Below are 27,875 nucleotides of genomic sequence, written 5' to 3' on the forward strand. Positions count from 1 at the left end.
ATCACGACAGTGAAAAAGTGTTTTTACATAACAAATCACCGATTTCCTATATCAAATGTCATTTTCATGAAACAAACGTATACACGTTTATTTATATAAATTACAATAATATGTGATTATTATTATTTATTGGATTTATAAATAAAAATCGTATTTTCAATTCGTACGATAAATAAATAAAATAAATAAAAATAAATAAAATGGACATAAATAAATAAAATAAATAAAAGAAATAAAAAGAAATAAATGGACATAAATAAATAAAACAAATAAAAAGAAATAAAATGGACATAAATAAATAAAATAAATAAAAAGAAATAAAACAAGCATAAAAAATATACAAAAAGAAATAACCAAATAAAAATTTCAGAATAATTCAATTTCTTCGAAGAATTTGATTATTTATAAAAAAAAATTGAATTTTCGCGAAAGATTTTATTAAAATTTTTTAAAAAATTCTTTTTGAAGAGTTTCTTTAAATTTTTTTAAGTTTGTTAAAATAATCGTGTTTCTTAATAATTGAAAATAAAGATTTAATTATTGAATTTTATTAAAACACTTTTTTAATTCATTCAAGAAAATTTATTAAAATATAAAAAAAAATTAAATTCTTTAAAAAAAATTTCTTTAATTTATTGAATATAATCGATTTTGTTTATAATTGTAATTAATCTTCACTATTAAAATTTTATTAAAATTATTGATAGAAAGTTAAACTTTTTTAAAAAATTTTATTAGAGTTTTTGTAAATAATTAAATTCTTTTGAAGAATTTTTTAAAGTTTTTTTTAAAAATAGTACAATTCCAGTATTTTTCAAAATAATTAAATTTTTTCAAAGAATTTTACTAGGGGAACATAGTCTAGGTCGGCCACCTTTTTGACTTTTGTTTATAACTTTTTTTTAAAAATGAATTTGGACAATTGAAGTATATGGTTGGAAAGTCCTGTTTAATAGGAACATTTTTTCTGTACAAAGTAAATTGACAGGTTTAAAAATGAAAAAGTTATAAAGATTTAAAAAAAAAAAATTTTGTAGTCCAGGTTGGCCATTACAGTCAAGGTCGGCCATGTTTAAAATTCAAAGGGCATTAATCGTTAAAAAATAAAATAACATGTTTGGAGTTACGGAAAATTGATTCTTTATTGTTTACAGTTTGTAACTTAATGAAATAACAAAATAATAACAATAAACAATATAAAAAAATAAATATAAATAAAAAAAAGTTTTGCACTAAAATATTAATAAAATTAAATAAAAATATTAATAAGATGATCAATTATATTATGAGTTATACAGAATTGCAGTTTTTGCAAATGAAGTAGCTCGTCCTCAACTTTGCGCATTTTAAACACATAGTGGCCGACCTTGACAGTAAGTAACATTACCGAATTGTTGTAAACAAAAAGAAATACGTTTCGGGATTCGATTTTTTACTTTGTTTTCCTTTCAACCATGAGTCCCACAAATTTTCTGCATACTTGCCTTGACGATTCAATTTGTTTTTTATCTTTTATTAATGGTTTTTCACATTATGCACAAAACTTTTTTTGAGCTTTTTTTGTACCGACGTCACAGAAAACACAATTTTCGATTTTCCGAAAATGTAATTGAACAAAAAGTTAGGTTTCACTAAGACAAGCTTCGACAAAAATGCGCGTAGGTGGCGCTAGTGAACTTGACAAAAAAACGCGAGTGGCCTACCTAGACAGTAGGCCAACCTTGACTACATTCCCCTATTTATAAAAATAATTTAATTGTTTTGAAGGATTTATTATATTTTTAGAAAATAATTAAATTCTTTCGTGAAATTTTATTGAAAATAATTGAAGTTTTGCAAAGAATTTTACTATTTAAAGAAACAATTGAATTGTTTTGAAGGATTTACAAAAATTTTAGAAAATAATTGAATTCTTTACAGAAATTTTATCAAAACAATTGAATTTTTTCAAAGAATTTTACTATTTTTAAAAATAATTGAATTGCTTCGAAGGATTTATTAAAATTTTAGAAAATAATTAAATTCTTTTGCAAATTTTTAAAACGAATATTGAGAAAAAAATTAAATTTTTTCTTGAAATTCTCCGGAAAATAATTGATTTCTTTTGGAAATTTTTTAAGCGAATTAAGAAAAAAATGTAATTCTTTCCTTAAAATTTTTTTGAAAATAATGAATCTTTGCAAAGATTTTACTATATAAAGAAATAATTGAATTCTCTGGAGAAAATTTATTAAAATTTTGTTGAAAATAATTGAATTTTTGCAAAAAATTTTATTATTAAAAAAAATAATTGAATTTTCCCGAAGAATATTATTATTTATGAAAATAATTAAATTCTTGCAAAAAAATTAAAATTTCTGAAGATATAAACAATAATAATGAACTATGTACTTAATAAATTAATTTTTTAAATTATGATTATTTTTTTTTTATTCAAAAAATTGTAATTGGAAATAAAAAATTTTGTCATTTTCATAATATTAATAATTATTTGTAATTTATTTATTATTGTAATTTATATTATTCACTTCATAACTAAAACGAAATGATTTTGAATAGTTACAATACTTCATGTAATCTATTTGTTTCACTTCGTTTGCGAGAGAATTTTCATGCCATCTAGGCGGCAGTTTAAAGAACTTTTGGCGCGAAATTCAAAAAACGAAAAATGTAATTAACAATATATTAATATAAAATAATATTAATTAATATTAATTAATATTAACAATATATAATTAATTAATTAATTTCTATGAAATTCTTCACTATTCTCCGGTATTTTCTTTCAATTTAAATATTATTTCCATAGAAACATTGCAGAACTGATATTTTTCTTTAAATGAACAAATTAGAATTTTTTAATTATTCCCATGATAATTATAATATTTTACTTATAGTATATAATTATTTATATTTTAATATATTTACTTACGAAATAAACTCGACAGGAAAAATATGTTGTTCAACTCACCTGAAACAAAAAAATACTTTATATTAGAATTATTATCAAAAAAAATAAATAATGAAAAAAAGGAATAATTTCTATTAACTAATTCTGGGAAATTACTTCTATTAATTAATATTAAATAATAATTTACTAAAAAATTATTAATTAATTATTTAATTAACTAATATTAATTACTTGTTAGTTTATTAATTATAATTATAAAAACATTGTGAGTCATGTACTCTATTCGCTTCATTTCGTTTGTGAGAGATTTTTCATGCCATCTAGGCGGCAGTTTAAAGAACTTTTGGCGCGAAATTCAAAAAAAGAAAAATATTAATAACAATATAGGAATATTAATAATACATTTTTATTATTATTATGATTATTATTAATATATTGTTATTATTATCAATAATACATTATTTTAATTAACAATATGAAAACTATTAAAAAAATAAATATAAAACAATATAAAAAATTATTTTTTGACTTGTAGGGAATAAAATCTTTCCTTTTAAAATGATTTTCCAAAATTAAATCACAAAAAATTATTGAAAGCATCGAAACTAAAATATTTTCTCAATCCAATAAACGTGAGAATGAAAATCAGTTATACAAAAAAATTAACGAATTGACTCATAAAAATTAAAACTCCATCATCAGCAGTAATGAATCGATATTAAACGACTTTCACTAAAATAAGCATTTTTAACTTTCGAAATAATCAATTAACAGCTGATATTTAAAACCAACTTATTCCCTCTTTTTCTCTTTTTCTCTCTTATCAGAACTTGAAAATTAAAATTTATTTCCCAAATTGAAGAAAAAAAAAAATTTCCTTTTTCGGCGGAAATGAAATAAATTCCGAGATGGGTCTAAGATGCACTGTTACGAGAATACATGTATAGGGGAAGTACCGGTTAGGATGGAAAGCTCATGGCGTGTAAAGAGTGCGAGTTGGATCAGTCTCTCGCGGACTTTCGACAGTGAACATTCTATATATTTTGCGGAAGCTCCAAAATCGATCACTATAATACATCGATGAAATAATAAATCGATCATTGTTTTATTAATTCTTTCTCCAAATCAAAGTTTGTGTACTTAAGAAAAATTTATAAAATTATATTAACAATTTTTTTTTATTTTTCATTCATGTGAATTAAAAACATCGAAAAGTGTCAACGAAAAGTTGCGATAAATAATGTGGACCATTTTTCATGTGCTTTTAATAATTCCATTTCGAACATTATCGTCAGTGTGATTTAAAGTTTTAAAAGTTCATCAACGAAAAAAACCAAAAAAAAGAAGGAAAATGAAAATTTTGATCATTCTCATGTGCCTAACAGGTACAGTTTAATTTTACCACGTGCTTTTATTTTTTAGGAAAAATTGTTTTAAGTTACGAATGTTTATTACTCTGAGTAATTTTTTGTTATTTCTGTTCTGAAAGGAAAATGAATTTTATGTTAGGATATTGAATTTTCCTCAAGTGTTGCAAGTCAAATACGGATATTTTTCCCTTAAATTTGAAAGTTCAAAAGTTTCAGTTAATACATTTTTAATTAAATTTTTATCAGTATTTAGTGAAAGGAATCTCTAAATTTTAATTAGAGAAAATTAAATCACTAATTTGGTAAGAATTTTGTATTTTTTACTAATTTTTAATCATTCTTCACTGGAAATTTAAAATCAAAAAAATAAAAACTGCTAAACAAAAATAGTAATATTTTCTCACTAATTTCCACTGGTAAAAATTTCTACTAATTTTTAATCACTTTTCCCTAAAACTTCAGTTAGAAAAATATAAACTACTAAATAAAATAGTAATATTTAGTCACTAATTTCTAATAGTAAGAATTTTTTATAGTAGAAAAAATTAAAACTACTAAATAATAACTACTAATATTTTGTCACTAATTTAAAATAGCAAAAAATTTTACTAATTTTAATCAATTTTGACTAAAAATTTGTAGTAAAAAAATTAAAAATACTCACTAGAATAATATTTGGTCACTAATTTAAAATAGCAAAAACTTTTACTAATTTCTAGTCATTTTTGACTAATTTTAATCAATTTTGACTAAAAGTTTGTAGTAAAAAAATTAAAAATACTCAACAGAATAATATTTGGTCACTAATTTAAAATAGCAAAAACTTTTACTAATTTCTAGTCATTTTTTTACTAATTTTAATCAATTTTGACTAAAAGTTTGTAGTGAAAAAATTAAATCCACAAAACTAATTAAATTCAAAAAATATAAAAAAAAATTTGGAAGCTGATTATTACTGCCAATTATTTATATTTTTAAATATTTTCAATTACTTTTGGTCTTAAAATTGAAAAGTATTTAATAAATTATTTACCAATATATTTTATAATAATTATAATATAGAATATAAAAATATAAAAATTGTTGTATTAAATTATAACTTTAAACTTTAAAAAACCTTAAACACTACAAATTATTCATTCAGTCAACATTCTAAAAACAATTTCATCAAAATTATAAGTATGACAAAATAAAAAAAATTTTCAGGTTAAAAAATTAGCGAAAGAGAATAAAACAAACATTTAGATAAAGAAACTAAAATTAAACAAGAGATAACGCTCATTTTCTAAAGGAATTTTCTAAATATCTCCACATCGTCTAAAGACCAATTTCTTTAGAATTTTTAGAAAAAATACTATTGACCTCTGCCACGTGCAAAAAAAAGAAACCATTTCAAAAATCAATAAACAGTCAAAATTCGAATTGATTCTCTCCCCCTCCCCCTTCTCTCTCACCCAGTCACGAATAAATAAAAGGTCAGCATTTTTAATTCGCGAATTATTATCCAAAAAGTCCTGGGGTTCTATATATGGCAACATCAAAGAAAGTGCAAACACTATAAAATGAAAGATAAACATCTCTGGGTAAAGTAATTAAATTGGTGCAACGCCATCATGTTTGTATTTGGAGTTTTATATATGTGAACAAAATTTGATAACCAACTATAACTCTCAACTAAAATAACTTTTTCAAACTTATTCGAGAAACAAAAATATTTCTAGTTTAATTGTTTCATTCTATTTCTTTTATTGTTATCACGAGCAAACAATGTGTGAACGACACAAAAAAAAGAAATAAAATCAAATGTCAAGAGAAAAATAGGCGATGAAAATACTGTACAAAATCCATAAAATGAAAACTACAATCAAGTTTCAATTTCTAATTTTATCGCTGCGCTGTTCTCAATAAATTTTTGTATCAAAAAAATTTTAATTTTATAAATGGATATTATTATTGAATTTATTAATAATCTTTATTAGGATCAAAATTTATTGATATTAAATATTACTTTTTAGTATCAATATTTACTAGTAGCAATATTCATTAATGTCAATATTTACTAGTAATAATATTTATTATTATCAATACTCATTACTATTAATATTAATATTTATTACTATCAATATTTATTACTACCAATACTTATTACTATTAATATCTACTAGTATCAATATTTATTAATTTTAATATTAACTAGTATCTTGTTTATTAATATCAATATTTACTAGTAATAATATTTATTACAATCAATATTTATTACTATTAATATTTCCTAGTATTAATATTTATTACTATAAATAGTTGTAAATAGTAATATTTACTAGTATCAATATTTATTACTATTAATATTAATATTTACTAGTAATAATATTTATTACTAACAATATTTATTAAAAGTAATATTTATTACTATTAATATTTATAACTATCAGTATTTGTAAATATTAATATTTACTAGTGTCAATATTTTTTAATAAAAATATTTATTAATAGTAATATTTACTAATAGTAATATTTTCTAATATCAACATTTAAATTGCGAATAAACTACAGAAAGTCAATTAACTAAATTTTTAAAATCTATATACGATTGATGCATTAATACTGAAACAATTGACTACACTGTTCGCGGGAGAAAACATTAGAAGAACATTAATGAATATGATCAGTTCAAGGAACTGAAGTAGATGGATTAAAGAAGATCAATATAATAATTATCTAATCTTGGACAATATTGAAAAATAAAAATTCACGATTCATTTAGAAATAATACTGAAATTTTTAAATTCTATTAACAGTATAGTATTTGATGTCATATTGCGCAGTTAAACAATCACTGATTAAATAGACGAAAATCACTCTCTGTTTACTAAAGCGAAATTCTATTTTTTGCTGATTGAAGATTCTGAATAAATTGCTACTGGTGCTACACACTATCTTCCCTTATCATCACTTTGCAATCTGATTCGAGATAATTTTTAATGATTCTGAGAATAGCGATGTCACAAAAATTCTTCATTTTTACATTTCTTTCTCTCTCTCTCACTCTCTGTTTCTCTGTTTCTCTGTTTCTTTCATCAAACTTTGAGTAAATACATTTCTTCTGGGTATTACATTTGTCGCCTATATATTTACTTTTTAATTAAAAAACGAATTATTTCTTGAAATAAATTCAACTAGTAAAAAATAAAAAAATTATTTGCTAGTAAATTACTGATAAATTTAATTTTCTAGTAATCTAGAAGTAAACTTAATTTACTTGTAATTTACTGGTAAATTTAATTAAGTGATTTAATTTACAATATTAAACTTACTTTTTATTTATTTTTTAAACCTACTATTTATTTACTAGTAAATAACTGCTAAATAATTTAATTTACTAGTAAATCAGTACTAAATAATTTAATTTACTAGTAAATCAATACTAAATAATTTATTTTGCTAGTAATCACTACTACATAATTTAATTTACTATTAAACTACCACTAAACTGAATTTACTTGTAACTTACTACTGAATTTAATTTAGTAATTCAATTTATTATTTTAAACCTATTTTTTACTATTAAATTATTAGTAAATATAATTTACAAGTAAATCACTACTAAATTAAATTTTTTATTAAATTAACACTAAATTTAATTTAATAATTTAATTAAATAAATTTTAATTAGAATTTTAATTTACTATTTTTTACTACTATATTTTTTTTACAATTTACTATTTACTACTATACTACTAAATAAAATTTACTATAAAATTACTAATAAATTGAATTTTCTAGTAACTCACAACGAAATTTAATTTAGCAGTAATTTACTAGTAATTTTATTACTAAATTGAATTTACTTGTAAATTATTTAATTTCATTTTCACAATTACATTCACTACTAAAATATAATTTACAATCAGTGTGGTACTTTCCACATACTTTTAATTTGTAAATCAATTTAAAATTTACATTTAATTTTTTTTTTTTTTTTTTGTAATTATAAACATGTGTTTAAAATTTATTCCTAGTTGTATATATAAATAAAAACTATGATAGTGAAGATAAAACGTCTTAGACATTTTGCGTGCCTTCGTCACTTTACGACACATTTATTAATAAAGTAAAAATATCATAGATGAATCATAAGTTATTTTTTCTGTCACTAAGATTTCTATCAATAGGAATGTTATTCACCGATTAAGTAATTGTATTTAACTCGTCATTTCAGTTCAATTGATTAGTAACAGCTTTGAATTGCAATGCTACTTTATGGATTATTTTTTTTTAAATCATATTCGTTTAATACTTTTTAAATTGTTACAGAAATTAAAAGTAAGTAAGTCATTGAACAGAAACTGGTTATATTTAATTACAGTCTAGTATAATAATTATAAAATAATTGAATTATAATAAATTGAAAAACAATTAAATTTTAATAAATTGTAAAATAATTAAATTATAAAAAGTTTAAAAAATAATTAAATTACAAGATTATAAAATAATTAAATTTTAATAAATTTCTTGTACGCCAATCAAAAGATTCCTCTCATTTAATTTACAATACAATTATTATAATATTTAGTTTTATTTTTTATATATTTTCTTTATTTTTAATAAATATTATTAAAAATAATTAAAAAATGATTGAAAAATAAATATTATTTGTAGTACACGAGATTCTTTTTTTATAAACTTCAGACAGACATCGAGAGGTGATAAAAGTCTCCAAGATGTCTAGAGAGCGTTCGCACGATGGTCGTATTCTATAAGGGACTATAAAACGAGAAAAAAAATGTCCCCCAAGGCCCATAAATGTCCTATCTATATCATCGCGAATTCTATTTTTAAAAATCAAACCTATATTTCTTAAAAAAAAATTCCCATTATTATAAAATTGAAATGCTTGTTAAAAACAGCAACAATTATTACTGCTGTGGAAATATTTTAATTACTCAATATTTTCTTTTTCATTCATAAATTTAACTCTAAAGAAAAATTAAAACGAAAAAAAAATTGATAATGAGAATTTAAATTTAAAACAGACGTTTAAATGAACGAAATTGATTTATTTCTTTTTTTAATTTTATTAGATTCTTTTTATCTTTTATAAAAATTTTTTTTTATTCGTCAGAAATAATTTATAAAAAAATTAAAAATGATTTCCAATTTACATTTCAAATTTCTATTGCAATCAATTTTCGAAAATTAACACAAAATATTTTTCCTTCACAGTAGAACCTTACATTTAAATTAAAAACATATTTTAAATTTTCAATCAACGAGAAATTGAAGAAATCTAACTAGAAAAATACGAACTAGAAATAAGTTTCACAAATTGCAAATGTAAAATCGAAATTTAAAAATGAAATTCTTTCGATATTATATTTTTGGATTTAAAAATAAATCGTCTATATATTTCTTGACAAGCAAGTGGTATTATAGAAGAAGAAAAAATCCGAGAATATAAATAACGATAGACAAAATTAAGGAGACGAAAGATCTATGCAAATTTTAAAATTATCTAATGCTATTTTCGCTAAAAAAAAAATTTTTTTTCTTCAAATAAAGAAGATACGTAATTTACAAATTTAAACATTAATTTATAAAAAAAAAATATCCAAAAGATAGTAGACATTTAATTGCAACATTTCGAATCTTCAATGTATCAAAATTGTGACATAAAATAAAATAGTTTTGCAAAAAGACTCGCATAAAATCCAATGACATTCGAAAAAAGACGTGACAGACACAAATTTAATTCAAATTCAACGAATAGAATAATACTTTCTAAAATATTTCTTTCATCTTAATTCTTAAATATTAGAATTCAATAATCTTAGTAAATATTATTTACAACTTTAATCTTTTAATATTTTCTTTTATCTTTTTAATTTTTTTTTTATCTTTTAATTCTTCTCATATTCATTTGTTTCAAAATAAATAAATATTAAATAAAATGTTTATAATGTAATAAACAAATATACTCTCTAAATTTGATTTAGTAAAAATAAATGAAAATAGTAAATAAATTAGTAGAAATTACTATGTATTACTATTTAAAAATCTTTACTAATTTCAATTAGTGACTTTTTCCAATTGAATTAGTAAATTTTAGTAATAAATTTGTAGAAATTACTATTTTTTAGCAAAATTTACTAATTTAGAAATTAGAATCAAAAACCCAGTCACTAATTCTAATTACTTGTTAATTAATAAATACTCATTTCTACTAATTTATCATGAAAATTTACTAATTCAAAAGCAAAAAATCAGTCAGCATTTAAAATTAGCAAACATTTTTAATTTTTTACTAATTTAAATTTAGAAAGTTTTATTCTTTCTAGTGAAAATAAATCTAGTAAAAATTATTTCTAGTAAAAATAATTTCTAGTAAAAATTAATCATTCGAAACCCCTTTTGATAAAAAAATTTGTTTTTACTAAAGTTTAAAAAAAGGAAATTTAACTTTAATTTTATGTCAGCAATGTCTTCTTTCATTAATCTATAAAAAAAACCTATAAACCGAACGAGTCTTCTAGAGCACTGAAACTTTAAGTGATCTATTTTCAACAAACAAGACAACCGACAAGTATTCTACCTATCGAGTCACTGCAAATAGTTTTCTACATGACTGCATTTTTGCATGTGCTTGCGATAACTTTTTTCCCTTTTTTCTCTTCTGTCATTGGAGTGCCATGCATTCACCAATTATGTAAACTGTGCAAAAAATTTTCTTTCACATCCACTAATTTTGTCGATTTATAAATGAAAAATGAAAAAATAAAAGTTTTCCTTAATTTTTAAATAAGGAATTAATTTCAATTAGTTTATTTATATTAAGGATTTTATTTATTTATTCAATAAATAAAATCCTTACTTTTTAAATTAGGAATTAATTTCAATTAGGTTATTTATATTAAAGATTTTATTTATTTATTTAATTAATTAATGAAGAAAAAAATTCTTCATTTCTAAATAAGGAGTTAATTTCAATTAGTTTATTTATATTAAGAATTTTATTTATCTATTCAATAAATAAAATCCTTAACTTTTAAACAAGGAATTAATTTCAATTAATTTATTTATATTAAGGATTTTATTTATTAATTTAATAAATTAATATTTAACTATAAATAAATAAATATTAACACAAATATTTCAAAATTTCAAAATTAAATTTTAAGACAAATAAACTAAAGTACTAATTAATTATTAACACACTAATAACAATTAATCGTCTGAAAATCCTATTTTCATCTCGCAATGACTTTTTTCCCCCAACTTCTTTTTATCCTTTGTCGCATCGAATTGAATATACGTGAAGTGCATACACCAGAAGTTATGCTGCTCTCAATAAAAAAGCAGATAGAGTAACCTTGCGTACTTTATCGCATATACGAATAAAAGTATAATTAAACTGTAGACGAAAAAACTACCTCACTCCACTGACATTTATTTAAAAAAAAAAAAAAAAGAAAAAGAAAAAACAAGAAGCTAACATAAATAAAAGTACCCTCTTTTTGTCAAAACCCCGCTAATGATTAAATAATTACCAAATTAAATAATAATTTCTCCTGCGATGGGAATGTAACAAATATTCAAAATATTTTTTCTAATTGCCAATAAATGAGAACCTAATTGAAAATTCCAATGGTCGTGCTAGAATACCATGGACGTAATTAGGATCTTCTATTTGATAGCAAATTGATAATTCTTTGATTGAAATCTGATAAATTGTTATATCAATTGTATCAACTGTAGAAATATTATTATTTATTATTTTATTAATTATTAATTTTATTAATTATTAATTATTAATTCTATTAATTTTTTTTAGTACCATTATTTTGTTTCTCTATTATTATTTTGTTTCATTATTATTTAGTCATTTTTGTCCCGTCATGAAGAAAGTAAACCTAAGAAGCAAACGATTTTTTGTTTTGAAAAAAATTTTTTTGAAGGATAAAAATAATTTTTTATTTGTGGGAGAATATAAATGACAGAGTGGAAATCTTCCGCACTCTGTCACTGCGATCATGAATTGCAAAAATATTTTCCTCTATCATTTTCATCCGTTTCGCCATAAGAAGAAAGTAAACTTCCTTGTAATGAACTCGTAAAAGTCAAAGGATGATAATTATCGTGCGAGAAGAAGAAGAAGTAGAAGAAGATATAGATCAAATACCCCTTGACTAACGCGACTCAGCGACTAAGGTTAATAGTCTCTGGTATTCATCAATATAGCAATACGCATCTTCAGCACATGCCAAATGTATTTAAACTTTCATAGTTTATATGCAATGAAAATTCCTAGACTCATTTCAGTCTTCATTTATAGATTTTTCTAAAAATAATAAAAAAAATTATTTTCAAAAATTTTTAACTAAAATATTTCTTTAAATCGATTATTTTTAATAATTTTCAAAAGAGTTCTTTGACAATTTTCAAATCCATTTTTTACAATATTCAATTTTAGTAAATTTCAATTATTCGTGAATTCTTCAATTAAAATAAAAATTTTAACTGAAATTTATTTTTAAATCAATTTATATTAAAAAATTCCACTAGAATTCAATTATTTAAATACAAAAAATAATTTATTTACTATTTGAATGTTTCTTAAAATTCAATTCTCATAAAGAATTAAATCAACAAATTTTTAAATAATTCAATTCTTTCGACGAATTTTAATAAAAGTTTGAAAAATAATTGAATTTCTGAGAAGAATTCCATTATTTTTCAAAATAATTTATGTCTGTTAAATAATTATTAAAATTTTGAAAAATAATTGTATTTCTGAGAAAAATTTCATTATTTATGAAAATAATTAAATTCTTTCTATATAAGAATAATGAAAATCTTCGCAAAAATAAATAAATCAGAAATTCAATTATTTTTTAAAATTCTAATAAGAATATTTGATAAAATTCAATTATTTTGATAAATAATAAAGTTCTTTGCAAAAATTCAATTATTTTTCAAAATTTTATTAAAATTCTTTTTAAGTATTTTATTATTTATAAAAATAATTGAGTTTCTCTGAAGAACTTTATTATCTATCAAAATAATTGAATTCTATCAAAGAATTTTATAAAAATTTTGAAAAATAATTGAATTTTTGCGAAGATTTTCGTTATGTATGAAAATAATTAAATGTTTTCGTAGAATTTAATTACCAATTTTTTTTAAATAATTGAATTCTTTTAGAAAATTTTATTAAAATAGTAGATATTGAAAATTATTGAATTGAGGAAAATTTTTGATAATAATTGAAATTTTTGCCGACAATTTTATCAATTTTTTTTTTAAATAATTGAATTTCGGAGAAGAATTTAATGATTTCTATAGATAATTAAAGTTTTGACAAGAAATTTTTTTAATTTTTGAAAATAATTAAATTTCTGCGAAGAATTTCATTACTTTTGAAAATAATTGAATTTCTGCAATGATTTTTAATTTCTCTAAAATTCTCCGAATTATATCGTACAATTTACGAACTTTTCGTCTTTTCTCAATCAAATTACGGACCTTTTTTTAAAAAAAACTGACTTTTACGGACTTTAAGCAAATTTACGGACCTCTACTGGATTAACAGACCTAATTCGAGCCCTGTAGAAAAAACCATATAACTTAAAAAAATTTTAAGAAATCAAAGTTAATTTTTTAAATAAATCACCTATTAAAATATAAGAATAATAATTCTTAAAAATGAAGAAAAAATAGGAGATAATTGTCAACTTTACTAGATTAAAATATTTTCAAAAAAAAACTGAGTTATACTCATAATTATACAATACACGTGCAACTGAAGAAAACTCGACGTTCACTTCTTCTATTATGTTTAAAGTCTGCCTCCCCAGTATTTATTCTCCATCAGTTTAATTATTATCTACCAACATATTTAGAGAAGGAACTTACTGACTTTCAATTACAGTAAATCATAAGAAGAAACTCCCTAGGCATTATTTTTTTTTCTTCATTTTCACTCCATACACGTGGCATTAGAAACAATTTCAATACAATCACTATCAATAATAAAATACATCAATTATTATAACTCATTCAATCAACATTAATTAGATATCATTTAATCAATTTCTTAATTGTAGTTTTCATTGTCTCATTTTTTCAATTCATTCAATTTCTAAAATTGGTTTTCATTGTTTTAGTTTCTTTTTCAATATAAATTTACAAATTCCAAATATTCATTGCTTAATTTTTCCAAATTAACAGCTTGTGACTATTAGATCTCTAATGTTAATTTTTCGATCATTTTTCCTTTAAAAAAATAAAAAATAAATTAAGATAATTTTTTGGGAATAACTCTAAATTTTCTGCTTCTTAGTTTTCAACCCTTCTTCGGAGCGCGTCACAAATAGTTTTTCATTGTTCCTTAAACAAAAGTTAAGAGTGAAGAGTAAAGAATATCTAGACGAACTCTAAAAATAGTGACCGCTATATAAATAGCAACTGAAAATTAGAATTAGACCTGAATAAATAATAATACAATAAAATCATCATCCCACATTATGTAGTGAGTATTATGACAAAGTGAAATTAGAATAAGTATGCGCAATTATGAATAATGATAATGAAGGTGCGATTCTTTGATTATTATAGGATGCTGAGTCAGCGTAAGCGGAAGTATCTATTTTTAGAGATCCAAAGCTCCTCGACCTATCCCAACTTTCGTTTCTCTGTTTCAAAATTATCTAAATTATTCGAGATTCATTTGCCTCTCGATTCTTAAGTGATTCACGTCTCGTACGTTTGATTTCAAGAGAGAGAGAGGGAGAGAAATCTCGCAGCTTCCGCGTGTAAAAAAATAATAAATTCAGAATTCAATTTATAACATACTTTCGCTTACTCCAATCGTGAAATGTGAATGACATCGACACGAGAATAAATTCGATTCCTCATATTATTACAGAACTCGCAAACATGAATTTTAAATTCCTACGAAAAAAAAAATTACAGCAACTATCAAAATATGATTATTTTTTTCAATGATATCAAATCATATATTAGAAATGGTCATTAAACATTGTTCTGAACATTTCTAAATATAATCCGGACTGATCTAAATTAAATTCAATTCTAAAAAAATTCAATTATTATTTTCTAGAATTTTTAACTAAAATGCTTAAAATCAATTATTTTAAACAAATTTTAAAAAAGTTCTTCTTTGAGAATTTTTCAATCCATTTGTTTACAATTCACTTTTACGTGAAATTTCAATTATTCGAAATAATAACTTTAAAAAAAAAATATAAAAAGTAAAAATAATTTCTTAAAAAAGTTCAATTCGATTATTTCAACAAAATTAATTCTGCAGAATTTTTAGTTACAATTATGAAAAAATTCAAATTTTCAAAGATTTTACTTGGACACATTTTCAAAATTCAATTATTTCTAAAAATTCATGCTATAATGCTTTTAATTATAATTATTATCTAAAATTTTAACTAAAATACATTTTAAAATCAATTTTTATTACAAAATCTTACAAGAATTCAATTATTTAAATACAAAAATAAATTATTTATTAAATAATTGAATTTTTCTTAAAATTAAATTCTCATAAAGAATTTTATCAATAAATCTTTAAATAATTGAATTCTTTTGACAAATTTTAATAAAATTTTTAAGAATAATTACATTATAAATTAAAATTAAAATAATTGAAATTTTGCAAAGAATTTCTTTACTTATCAAAATAACTGAATTCTGTCAAGTAATTTTATTAAAATTTTGAAAAATAATTGAATTTCTGGAAAGAATTTAATTATCTATGAAATTAATTAAATTCTTTCTCTGAGAAAAATGAAATTCTTCACAAAAATTCAATTATTTTTTAAAATTCTAATAAAATTCTTTGATATAATTCAATTATTTTTCAAAATTTTGATAAAAATTCTTTTTAAGAATTTTATTAGGTATTAATAAAAATAATTGAATTCTATCAAAAAATTTTATTCAATTTTTGAAAAATAATTGAATTTCTGCGAAGAATTTCATTATTTATGAAAATAATTAAATCCTGTAAAATTTTTATTATTTATAAAAATAACGAAATGTTTGCGTAGAATTTTATAAAAATTTTTTTAAGTTATTGAATTCTTTTGAAAAATTTTATTGAAATAGTAGATATTGAAAAGTTTTGAAAGTAATTGGAATTTCGACAGGAATTGTATTTAAATTATTGAAAATAATTGAATTTTGGAGAAGAATTTTATTATTTTTATACAGATAATTAAAATTTTGACGAGAATTTTTTAAAAAAAATTTAATAACTGAATTTTGGAGAAGAATTTTATTACTTTTGAAAATAATTGAAATTTTGCCAAGATTTTTATTAAAACTTTTAAAAATAATTGAATTCTGAAGAAGAATTTTATTATTTTTATACAGATAATTGAAATTTTGACGAAAATGTTTTTAAATTTTCAAATATATTTGAATTTCTGCGAAGAATTATTTTACTTTTAAGAAAATTGATTTTCTGCAATCATTTGTATAACTTCTCCAAAATTTAATTTTCTTTAGCGTTTTTAACTAAAATTCTTATAATATTTTTAATCATTAATTTTATTTGGTTCAAATAAATATTTAAAAAAAAATTGCCATGTAAAAGTGGGAGAACGACATTAAAAAATTTAACTAATTTAAGAAGAATTTGAATTAAAAAAATCCCTGACTTTTTCCTGAATTCTCTGACTTCCCTGACCTGTGGTAACACAATTTTATTTTTTTTCCAAAAATTTAATTCTCTACACAATTCAGTAGAATTTTTCCAATATTTAATTTGCCACTGAGTTAGAAAAAATATAATTATTTTTTCATATTTTGAAAAAAAAAGATTTCCTCCTGCAAAAATTAACTTTCTCTCAACGATTTTTGTACTATATTTTTCTTTATTTTCCAATTAGAGGTCTGCTTATAAAAAAAAAAAATGGTAACCAGAAATTTTTTTTCAATTTAGAGTAAATTATTCTGTCCATCAAAGTTTGAATGCCCTATTGTTAAAAATAACCGTTGGCAGGGAAAAATCAAGGTTTAAAATTTTCCTTCCTTCTATTCAAACCGAGAGAGATAGTCGTTCCAATAGCCTTTTATAATTGAGGGCGTCAACCGCAGACATTCCCTTTTTCTGTTGGTCTTAAACGAAATTTCTGCAAATGTAGTTTGATTTTGATATTTTTCTTCTATCGAAATTTAAAAGATTTCCAAGTAATTATTTGCCCACGATTTAATTATTATGATAATATTTCATTTTTCTATTCATTTTTCAATTCATATTTAAATTCATATTTAAATTCATAAATAATTATTGATACTGTATATAAATGATCTTATAATTATTCATAAGATTCAATTATTGATACAAGATGATAAAAATTGACGCAATTGTCAAAATTTCCACCGAGTGTAAACTGGTTGTGTGTACTTGTATATAAATAATAATGACACGTTTAAAAATTTAATGGGGTCGGTTATAAATAAACCTTTTATATTAACATTCGATTAAATAATATTTATTGGTTTTCGTATTTAAAAATTGAAAATTGTATTGACGTTTCCCTTCTTTTTTTTTTCCTCTCCATATAGTACCGAGAGCAATATATCTAATCTTATTGGTCTGTTTTGTTGTAAAAGAGATTAAAACTCAGCGATAAAGTTGATCAGTTGTTGCACTATGAATTTTTCATGATCACACTTTATCAGAACGTGTTCATTAGTAAGCGTGTCTAACTGAGAATTAATTCTTAACATTCTTTGAAGAAATGTCTACACCTGTGGAAACAAGTCAATATATATAATTATACTCGTTTACTCGACTCAACTTTGCTATTTTCAAAGAAAAAGGAAAATTAATTTATGAAAAAGAAAATAGTTTTTCACTTTAGAAATTTTTCCCTTATTTCTGAATTTTTGCGAAAAAAATTTTTTTGAAACCATAAAATTTGAAAAATTCACCCTTTTTTTTTTGCTCTGAGCTTATTTCCCAGGGAGATTTAATTCTCATATTTAATGCACAATAAGTGAGCATACACATGGGAAGATGAGTAAACATTCACTAACCACGAAAGCACTTTATAAGACTCTATAGGTGAGAGAATCCACTCTGTTTAGTCTCGTAGGCGCCAACTGACCACGTATCTTAAGTAATAATCTCTTTCGTATGAACTCAAGTGTCAAGTAGAAGTAAAGTTCATCGACATAGACGATCGCTTCGAACCAGGACGCTTTGATTTTTCCAGATCATGATAAAAGTCTCAGAAATTCCAGAACAAACTTCAATTTCAATTATTCTACATTTGAGATATGAATTTTTTCCCCTTTTTTGCAAAATTGAAAAACTCTTCCCACGATATCAAATCAGTAATAAAAACAAATGAAAAAACAATTTAATAACAGGAGAAAGGAGAATTTTTATCTTCTTCTATTTATCTTCTACTCTCAGAGTCTCAGAAAAGATATTTATTTGACTCAGAGTCCAATAAATTGTTCATTTGTTACAAATAAATTTTACCTAGTTGAAATAAATTTTATTTATTTTTACTAAATTATTTATTTGGTACAAATAAATTTTATTCGTTGCAGATAAATTTTATTTGGTCCAAATAAATTTTATTTCTGCCAAAAAAATTGTATTTGCTTCAAGTAAATTTTATTCGTTGCAAGAAATTTTCTTTGGTTCAAATATAAACTTTATTTGGTTGAAATAAATTTTCCTTGTTTCAAATAAATTTTATTTGCTTCAGGTAAATTTTATTCCTTGCAAGTAATTTTATATTAAAAAATAAAAATTTGAAATAATTTCTTAAAAAAATTCAATTCGATTTTTTCAACAAAATTAATTCTACAAAATTTTTAGTTAAAATTATGAAAAAATTTAAATTCTCAACATTTTACTTAAAAACTCTTTCAAAATTTTAAATGTTTCTAAAAATCCATACTATAATGCTTTTAATATTCAATTATGTAAAATTTTAACTAAAAATCATTTTTATATCAATTTTTATTAGAAAATTCGACGAGAATTCAATTATTTAAATAAAAAATTTATTGAATATTTGAATTTTTCTTAAAACTGAATTCTCATAAAGAATTTTATCAATAAATTTTTAAATAATTGAATTCTTTTGACAAATTTTAATAAAATTTTTAAGAATTATTATATTATAAATTTAAATAATTGAATTTTTTGGCGAAGAATTTTATTATTTATCAAAATAATTGACGTCTGCCAAATAATTTTATTAAAATTTTGAAAAATATTCGAATTTCTATGAAGAATTTCATTATCTATAAAAATAATTAAATTCATTTTAAGAATAATGAAATTCTTCGCAGAAATTGAATTATTTTTCAAAATTCTAATAAAATTATTTGATAGAATTCAATTATTTTGATAAAAAATAAAGTTATTTTCAGAAATTCAATTATTTTTAAAAATTAATTTTTTTCAGGAATAATTTAATTTCTACGAAGTACTTTATTAGATGCTTATAAAAATAATTGAATTATTGCGAAGAAGTATATAAAAAAAATGTAAATAATTTAATTCCTATGAAATGTTTATTATTTATAAAAATAACTAAATGTTTGCGTAGAATTTTATTAAAATTTTTTTTAAATAATTGAATTCTTTTGAAAAATTTTATTGAAATAGTAGAATTAAAATTTTTTTTAAATAATTGAAATTTCTTTGGTTCAAGTAAGTTTTATTTGGTTCAAATATAAACTTTATTTGGTTGAAATAAATTTTCCTTGTTTCAAATAAATTTTATTCGTTGCAAGTAATTTTCTTTGATTCAAGTAAATTTTTTTTGGTTCCAGTAAATTTTATTCGTTGCAAGTAATTTTCTTTGATTCAAATAAACTTTAATTTGGTTAAAACAAAGTTTCCTTATTTCAAATAAATTTTATTTCGTTGAAATCAATTGTTTTTTGGTTTAAATATATTTTATTTGTTTGAAATAAATTTTCGTGTTTCAAATAAATTTTATTTGTCAAAAATAAATTTTCCTTGTTTCAAATAAATTTTATTTCATTCAAGTAAATTTTATTCTTTGCAGATAATTTTATTCGGTTAAAATAAATTTTATTTGATTCAAGTAAATTTAATTCCTCGCAGGTAATTTCATTCAGTTCAAATAAATTTTAATAAAAAAAAAATTAAAATTGCCGTGTAAAAAAGAGAAAACAATATTAACATGCCCTTAAGTCAAAAATAGATGATTTTCGTCCCTCTCTTAAAGAAAAAACAAAAGAAACTGCCATCATCAATCATCAATTGATGTAGAAGAATCGATAATTTATATCAGCTGCGCCTTTGTTGCAGACGAGGCTGCTCATTTCGAACACACAATACTCGATAAATAACACGATGCTGTAATGTAGGCGATACTGTTTATTTTCCAGTGACGCAGACTTTCTTACATAAAACTAAATTCCAATCAAGGTCGAGGATAAAAATAAATCTGATCCGAATTTATTTTCCTTTCTTGTCGTCGCAGACAAACTTTCTCTTTGATAAAAAGAAGAATTTTTGCCTAGGTTTTTCTTTTCTTTAGGAACTTTTTTCAAAATAGGTACATATTTCTGTGTCAATGCCAAAAAAGAACTGTACAATTTTCATTTATTTTCACTTCATTCGCCTTTTGTATTTTCTCTCTTTCTCTCAAATTGCCCCAAAAATTCTGCACGTTCGCCTTTTTATTTTCTCTTTTTCCCAAATTTTCCCAAAAAATTCTGAACGTTCGCCTCTTATTTTCTCTTTTTTCCAAATAGTCCCAAAAAATTCTGAACGCTCGCCTCTATTACAATTTTCTCTTTTTTCCAAATGTTCGTTCGAATGAACGAAATATTTTTCCAGTATAAATATTTTCAAACCATTTATTAAAAATATGTTCAAAAATCCCTTTATTAAAAATTAAAAACAAATGAATTATTTATAAAGAAATAATAGTTTTTAAAGAATTTTAACAATATTAAAATATTGTCTACTGATGAAAATAAGAATAATTTTTCTTTTACAGGCATTACATTGTCACTGCAAGAGCCATCAGAAACAATCAACAATGCAATACCTGGTGAAAAAAATTTGGAAGAATATGACAAGGAAAATGAAGAAGGAATTCGAAGATTCGCCTGTCCTGTTGGATTTTTTCGAATGAAACGTTTCTGTTATTATTTAAGTGCAGGCAGATCTCCTTGGTATGAGGCTCATTATCATTGTAAAGATAGAAATGCCACTCTCTCAATTCTCGATAGATATGGAAAGGATAAAATGTTGCGAAAGCACCTAATGGGTGACCAATATAGTGAGTATATTTCAATTTAAGAAACGACGTTTCCCGGTTAGATAAAAATCATTTTTTTTTATCACTAGTTTCTTGATTTTAAAGTATGTTAATAATGTATATATAAGTAAATTTAATAAATAGATTAAATTTATTTATCAATATAAACAGTTTTTGATAAAATGATTATTTCAAAAGCTTTACAGCATAAATATATCTCTTAAAGTTGCGAAAGTTTAAGTGAATGACAATTTTGTTACTTTCTTTCAATTTGAACTTTAATATTACAAAATATTACTTTTTGCTTTGGAAAATTTTATTTTAACAATGTACATTTAACGAAAATTAAAAAATACATATTTAATAGTCTCCACCATTTGGTAGAAAATTTAAAATTATTAAAAATAATCAAAAATTCAAAAAACCAAATTTCTAAAAATTCAACATTTTTTTTCTCTTTTCTGGCATTTAGCTTCATTATTTTTGTGCTTTTGAAAAATACTTTACTTAATTTAATAGACTCGACTCTTTGGTAAAAAATCCAAAATTATAGAAAATTATCAAAAATTCAAAAATCCGAATTTCTTAAAATTCAACAATTTTTCTTCTTTTTTGTGGCATTTAGCTTCATTATTTTTGTGCTTTTCAAAAATACTTTACTTATTTAATAGTCTCGACTCTTTGGTAAAAAATCCAAAATTATAGAAAATTATCAAAAATTCAAAAATCCAAATTTCTTAAAATTCAACATTTTTTCCTCTCTTTTATGGCATTTACCTTCATAATTTTTGTGCTTTTGAAAAATATTTTACTTATTTAATAGTCTCAATTCTTTGGTAAAAAATCCCAAATTATCTAAAATTATCAAAAATTCAAAAATCCAAATTTCTTAAAATTCAACATTTTTTCCTCTCTTTTATGGGATTTAGCTTTATAATTTTTGTGCTCTTGGAAAATACTTTACTTATTTATTAGTCTCGACTCTTTGGTAAAAAATCTAAAATTATCGAAAATTATCAAAAATTCAAAAAACCGAATTTCTTAAAATTCAACATTTTTTCTTCTCTTTTGTGGAATTTAGCTTCATTATTTTTGTGCTTTTGGAAAATACTTTACTTATTTAATAGTCTCGACTCTTTGGTAAAAAATCTAAAATTATAGAAAATTACCAAAAATCCGAATTTTTTAAAATTCAACATTTTTTCCTCTCTTTTATGGGATTTAGCTTCATTATTTTTGGGCTTTTGAAAAATACTTTATTCATTTAATAGTCTCGACTCTTTGGTAAAAAATCCAAAATTATAGAAAATTATCAAAAATTCAAAAATCCGAATTTCTTAAAATTCAACAATTTTTCTTCTTTTTTGTGGCATTTAGCTTTATTATTTTTGTGCTTTTGAAAAATATTTTACTTATTTAATAGTCTCAATTCTTTGGTAAAAAATCCCAAATTATCTAAAATTATCAAAAATTCAAAAATCCAAATTTCTTAAAATTCAACATTTTTTCCTCTCTTTTATGGGATTTAGCTTCATTATTTTTGGGCTTTTGAAAAATACTTTATTCATTTAATAGTCTCGACTCTTTGGTAAAAAATCTAAAATTATCAAAAATTATCAAAAATTCAAAAAACCGAATTTCTTAAAATTCAACATTTTTTCTTCTCTTTTGTGGGATTTAGCTTCATTATTTTTGTGCTTTTGGAAAATACTTTACTTATTTAATAGTCTCGACTCTTTGGTAAAAAATCTAAAATTATCGAAAATTATCAAAAATTCAAAAATCCGAATTTCTTAAAATTCAACAATTTTTCTTCTTTTTTGTGGCATTTAGCTTCATTATTTTTGTGCTTTTGAAAAATATTTTACTTATTTAATAGTCTCGACTCTTTGGTAAAAAATCCAAAATTATAGAAAATTATCAAAAATTCAAAAATCCGTATTTCTTAAAATTCAACAATTTTTCTTCTTTTTTGTGGCATTTAGCTTCATTATTTTTGTGCTTTTGAAAAATATTTTACTTATTTAATAGTCTCAATTCTTTGGTAAAAAATCCTAAATTATCTAAAATTATCAAAAATTCAAAAATCCAAATTTCTTAAAATTCAACATTTTTTCCTCTCTTTTATGGGATTTAGCTTCATTATTTTTGGGCTTTTGAAAAATACTTTATTCATTTAATAGTCTCCACTATTTGGTAGAAAATTCAAAATTATTAAAAATAATATAAAATTCAAGAAACCGAATTTCTTAAATGAAAATTTGCTGACTTTTTACTAGTTTTATTTCCGCTTTCCAAGACAAAAATATGGTAACTAACATATTTAACAATAAATGAATATCTAATGATAGAATCAAACGAAAATAAAAATCTTGTAAGTTTTGTTAGATTAACAAATTTGTAAGAATTCAATCATTTTCATTAAAAAAAAAAATTAATCACAAGAATTCAATTAATTTTAATTAATTTTTAATTAAATTACTCGAAAGAATTCAATTATTCCCAATTTTAATTTTTCATCAAAAAAATTCAATTATTTAAAAAATTGATAATAACATTCTTCACAAGAAATCAATTATTTTCTTTAACCAATAAAATTCTTCGCAAAAATTATAATATTTTTAAAACTTTTAATAAAATTCCTTGAAAAAATTTAATTAATTTAAAAAATTTTGATAAAATTCTTCACAAGAAACTTTCAATAGATTTTTAATTAAATTTCTCGAATGAATTCAATTATTTTGATAAAAAATAAAATTAATCGTCGGAATTCAATTACTTGCAATATAATTTTAATTAAATTTCTCCAGAGAATTCAATTATTTCTAAAAGTTTTGATATTATTTTTTGTATGAATTCAATTATTTTTTTTACAAATTTTAGTATTATTTTTCGAAAGAATTCGATTTTTTTTATATTTTTAATAAAATTTTTCGCCACAATTCAATTATTTATAAAAATGTTTATACAATTTTTTATAATTTTTTAATTTAATTATTTTAAAAAATGTTTGATAAAATTCATTAGAAGAGTACAATTATATATAATACAATTGTAATTTAATTCCTTCAAAAAATTTAATTATTTTCAAAAATTTTAATTAAATTCTTCGATACAATAATTCAATTATTTCCAAAAATATTTATTCTTCATTTCAAGATGCAAAAATTCCTTTTTGTCAAGTAAATAAATTTTTCATTAAAAATATTTCCAGAAAATAATACGTTTTGCAATATAATTATTATAATAGATTTTGAATTTATAAAAATTATTTAGTCCAAAGCCTGCAATTAATGAAAAAGTAAAGTCCTTCATTTGAACGTTCGAAACTTTAGAAACATTATTTTAATCATTTTAGTGAAACTGGAGAGATGGATAGGTGGAATTTACAATTACAAATTGAAAATTTGGACCTGGGGAACGTCGGGGAAGCAAATTGATTTTCAAAGTTTTGAGAGGCAACCCCAAAACCCACTGCCATACAGTTGTATTGTAATGGACCCGTCAGCAAAGTACAAGTGGAAAGCAAAGAGTTGTTTCGAAAGCAAATATTTTGTTTGCGAAGTACCTGCAGGTGGAATAGGTAAGTTCACATAATATTCCGTTTTGCAATTTTCAATTATGCAAAGAGAATTCATTTTTAAAAGAATTTAGTTTAAATTCCCCTTTCTATAAATTTTCAAAATTAATATTTAAAAATTTACAAAAGAAAAATTTTTATTTCTGACAATTTAAATCTTTCTTTCCACCTTCAAATAACACTTTCTCTTTAAATAAAGAACTTAAATAAAGAGCTTAAAAGATAGAAAAAAAAGACAATAAAAAAATGCAATAAAAAAGACAAAAACCCATCAAACATGACTCATGCACGCAGATTTTATTTCCTCACATAAGAATTGTGTTTGTCTTTTTAAAATTTACATATAAGGGTCTATACTTTCTCACCACCTACATAGGTTTCAAAGTAATGTAGACAGGCCATTAAGTACATCCAACATGATAATTGGTTTAGTCCTTTTTTAATTTTTAATTTCTGCTTTTTTCAAATTGCGCAAAAGAAATGAAATTTTCAACATTTAACAGGCAGGCGTCGAAAGAAGACAGTCGATCCGTTTGCCCCCGAAAATCAACGTCTAAGGATTAGAAAGAAGGGAAAGAAGAACATCTTGAAGGAAAATAAACGCAAGAAACATCGGCAAAATAAAGGTAGAATAGCTCTTGAGAAGAAAGAGTGGGCACAACAAAACTCAAACCAAGAATGGAATCACGGAGTTAAACTTGGATCAAGGCCACCGTCGAGGTAAAATTACATTTTCTCCCAATTGCAATTTTAAGAGATCTTAAATTCTCGAATAATTTACAAACAAAAAATATGGCTCGGAACAATAAATTAAAACACATTTTTAGAAACGAAAATTTCAACAACAAAAAAAGAAACTTACACGGTCTATTTATGAAAATTATAATTACAACTCTTTTAAAATTCAATTAATTTTGAAACATTTAAGTAAAATTATTCATTAAATTAATTTATAAATTTATAATTTTTATTTTATGATAGTTCTTCAAGAATTAAGTTATTTAAAAATAAATTATTGTGAGAAATAGAATAAATTTAAGGCTTTTTTTAGAATTCGTGGTAATTTTATAGTTTATGAGTCAAACAAATATGGACAAAAATTTAGAATTTTCTTATGAACTCTAAAAATTTAATTTTTCCAGTACTTTCAATAAAAATTCCTGACTTTTCCCTGTTTTTCCTGACCAATTCTACTTTCCCTGATTTTTCCCTAAATTCCTTAAATTTTTTCTGACCTGCGGCAACATTTGATTGCAATTTCATTTTTCCTGACTTTCTCCTAATTTCCTCAATTTTCCTAACCTGCGGCAACTCTGAAAAAAAATCCAAACAGAGATTAAAAACAGTAAATTAAAACTAAAAATACGAAATAAATTATAACAAAAATTGAAAAAATGTACTATTTTTTCTAAAATTCACAGAATAAGAATGGCACCAGGAGCAAGGCCAAGTGACAGAATGCGTCATCATCCAATCGACAGGACCTATCAAGGATCAATGATACCCCGAGTTTCGCAAATTTCATCCCAGGGCAAAGAATACGGAGCGTTTCTAGGCGACAGTCCAGCCAATATTCAACGTCAACAAAGCCTATCATCAAATATAAACAATGCTCTCACCGAATTTCACGAGCAAGTTCTCCTGAAAACTTGAAGAATTTACACTTAATTTGTTCCTTTCTATTTATTTTACCATCCAGCCAGTAAGATTCAAAAAGAAAAAAAAAATAATAATAAACTACAGCGAGGAAAGTACCAAAACTGTAGTTTAAAAAACTGGTACGTTCAAAAAAATGCATTTTATCGAAAACGAAAATTTAGTTACCGTTACGATAACTAATGAAGGCTATTAGATAGATTTAAGACAATTACTGTTACTATTTATTGATGTGTTCAACTGAAAAAAATTCACGTTAATATTCCTCTTTCCTGGCGCACCATCACGAATTTTAAACATTATAAAAATCTAAATAAATCTTGCCCTGAAGAGTGACTACTAGTCGATGGAACCAAGTATTGATTAAATCGTACTTGAAAATTAAAACTAGAAAACAATGAAATAATATTAAAAAAATAGTGTTCAATCAAATATCTCTTCATCTATAAAAAAAATTTGTTTTAGCGAATTTTTAAAACAAAAACTTTTGAATTTATAATTTCTCCACTTACTGTCATTAAGTCACACTAAGTTTTCTTTAATTTTAGTCTAAATAATATCGAATAGAATCTAAGAATTTTTCTTTCCTCTTTTTTGATACTTGATTCGAATGTAAATATGTTCAACAAACACGTCAAATTTTTAAGTAAAATAGACATTGTGTTAGAAAATAATAAATCATCCTATGTGTACCTTTGTAAATATCATTGATTTCTTTTTTGATGTCGCATTATTTATCAGTTTAATTAATATATTAAAAATCTGTTTGATTATAATTTTTATTCGTAACTGACACGAAAAAATAATTTCATTCTTGTATTGTTTAATATAATTTACTTAAAATTACTGTAATTTCAATTAAGTTTCTCTTAAGTTAACTTAATTAAAATAAAACAAAAATTACAACTCGAAAGATACTGAAAAGAGTGACTAAAGTTCCATTAGTTTTTTAATAAAGAAAAAACGAATTTTTCTGATAATTAAAAATATTTTTCGGTTTTTTTCCTTATTTGCACTTATGAGAAAAGGAGTCGAGACAAAAATGTAACCAGTCCGAG

General features: G+C 22.3%; 2 protein-coding genes across 4 annotated transcripts in view; one reads left to right on the plus strand and one right to left on the minus strand.

The window, feature by feature from the left end:
• LOC122501993 (HIV Tat-specific factor 1 homolog) overlaps positions 1–27,875 on the minus strand; it is a 133,060-nt gene that overhangs the window by 61,493 nt on the left and 43,692 nt on the right. The window lies entirely within an intron of this gene.
• On the plus strand, positions 3,908–27,536 carry LOC122501996. The gene is made up of 5 exons (XM_043611826.1): positions 3,908–4,296; positions 21,318–21,602; positions 24,940–25,164; positions 25,665–25,881; positions 26,583–27,536. Exons 1-5 carry the CDS (start codon positions 4,263–4,265, stop codon positions 26,812–26,814), a joined length of 993 nt encoding a protein of 330 aa, XP_043467761.1. The 5' UTR covers positions 3,908–4,262; the 3' UTR covers positions 26,815–27,536.

Source organism: Leptopilina heterotoma, unplaced genomic scaffold, assembly GCF_015476425.1.
Source record: "Leptopilina heterotoma isolate Lh14 unplaced genomic scaffold, ASM1547642v1 Lhet_22, whole genome shotgun sequence".
NCBI classification, from domain to species: Eukaryota; Metazoa; Arthropoda; class Insecta; order Hymenoptera; family Figitidae; genus Leptopilina; species Leptopilina heterotoma.

What these genes read in the sequence shown, in the direction of transcription:
- LOC122501996 (XM_043611826.1), top strand. Translation starts at nt 4,263, where the DNA reads ATGAAAATTTTGATCATTCTCATGTGCCTAACAG. An exon ending in CCTAATGGGTGACCAATATA is followed by an intron (nt 21,603 to 24,939) that starts GTGAGTATATTT and finishes TAATCATTTTAG; the next exon opens with TGAAACTGGAGAGATGGATA. An exon ending in GGATCAAGGCCACCGTCGAG is followed by an intron (nt 25,882 to 26,582) that starts GTAAAATTACAT and finishes TAAAATTCACAG; the next exon opens with AATAAGAATGGCACCAGGAG.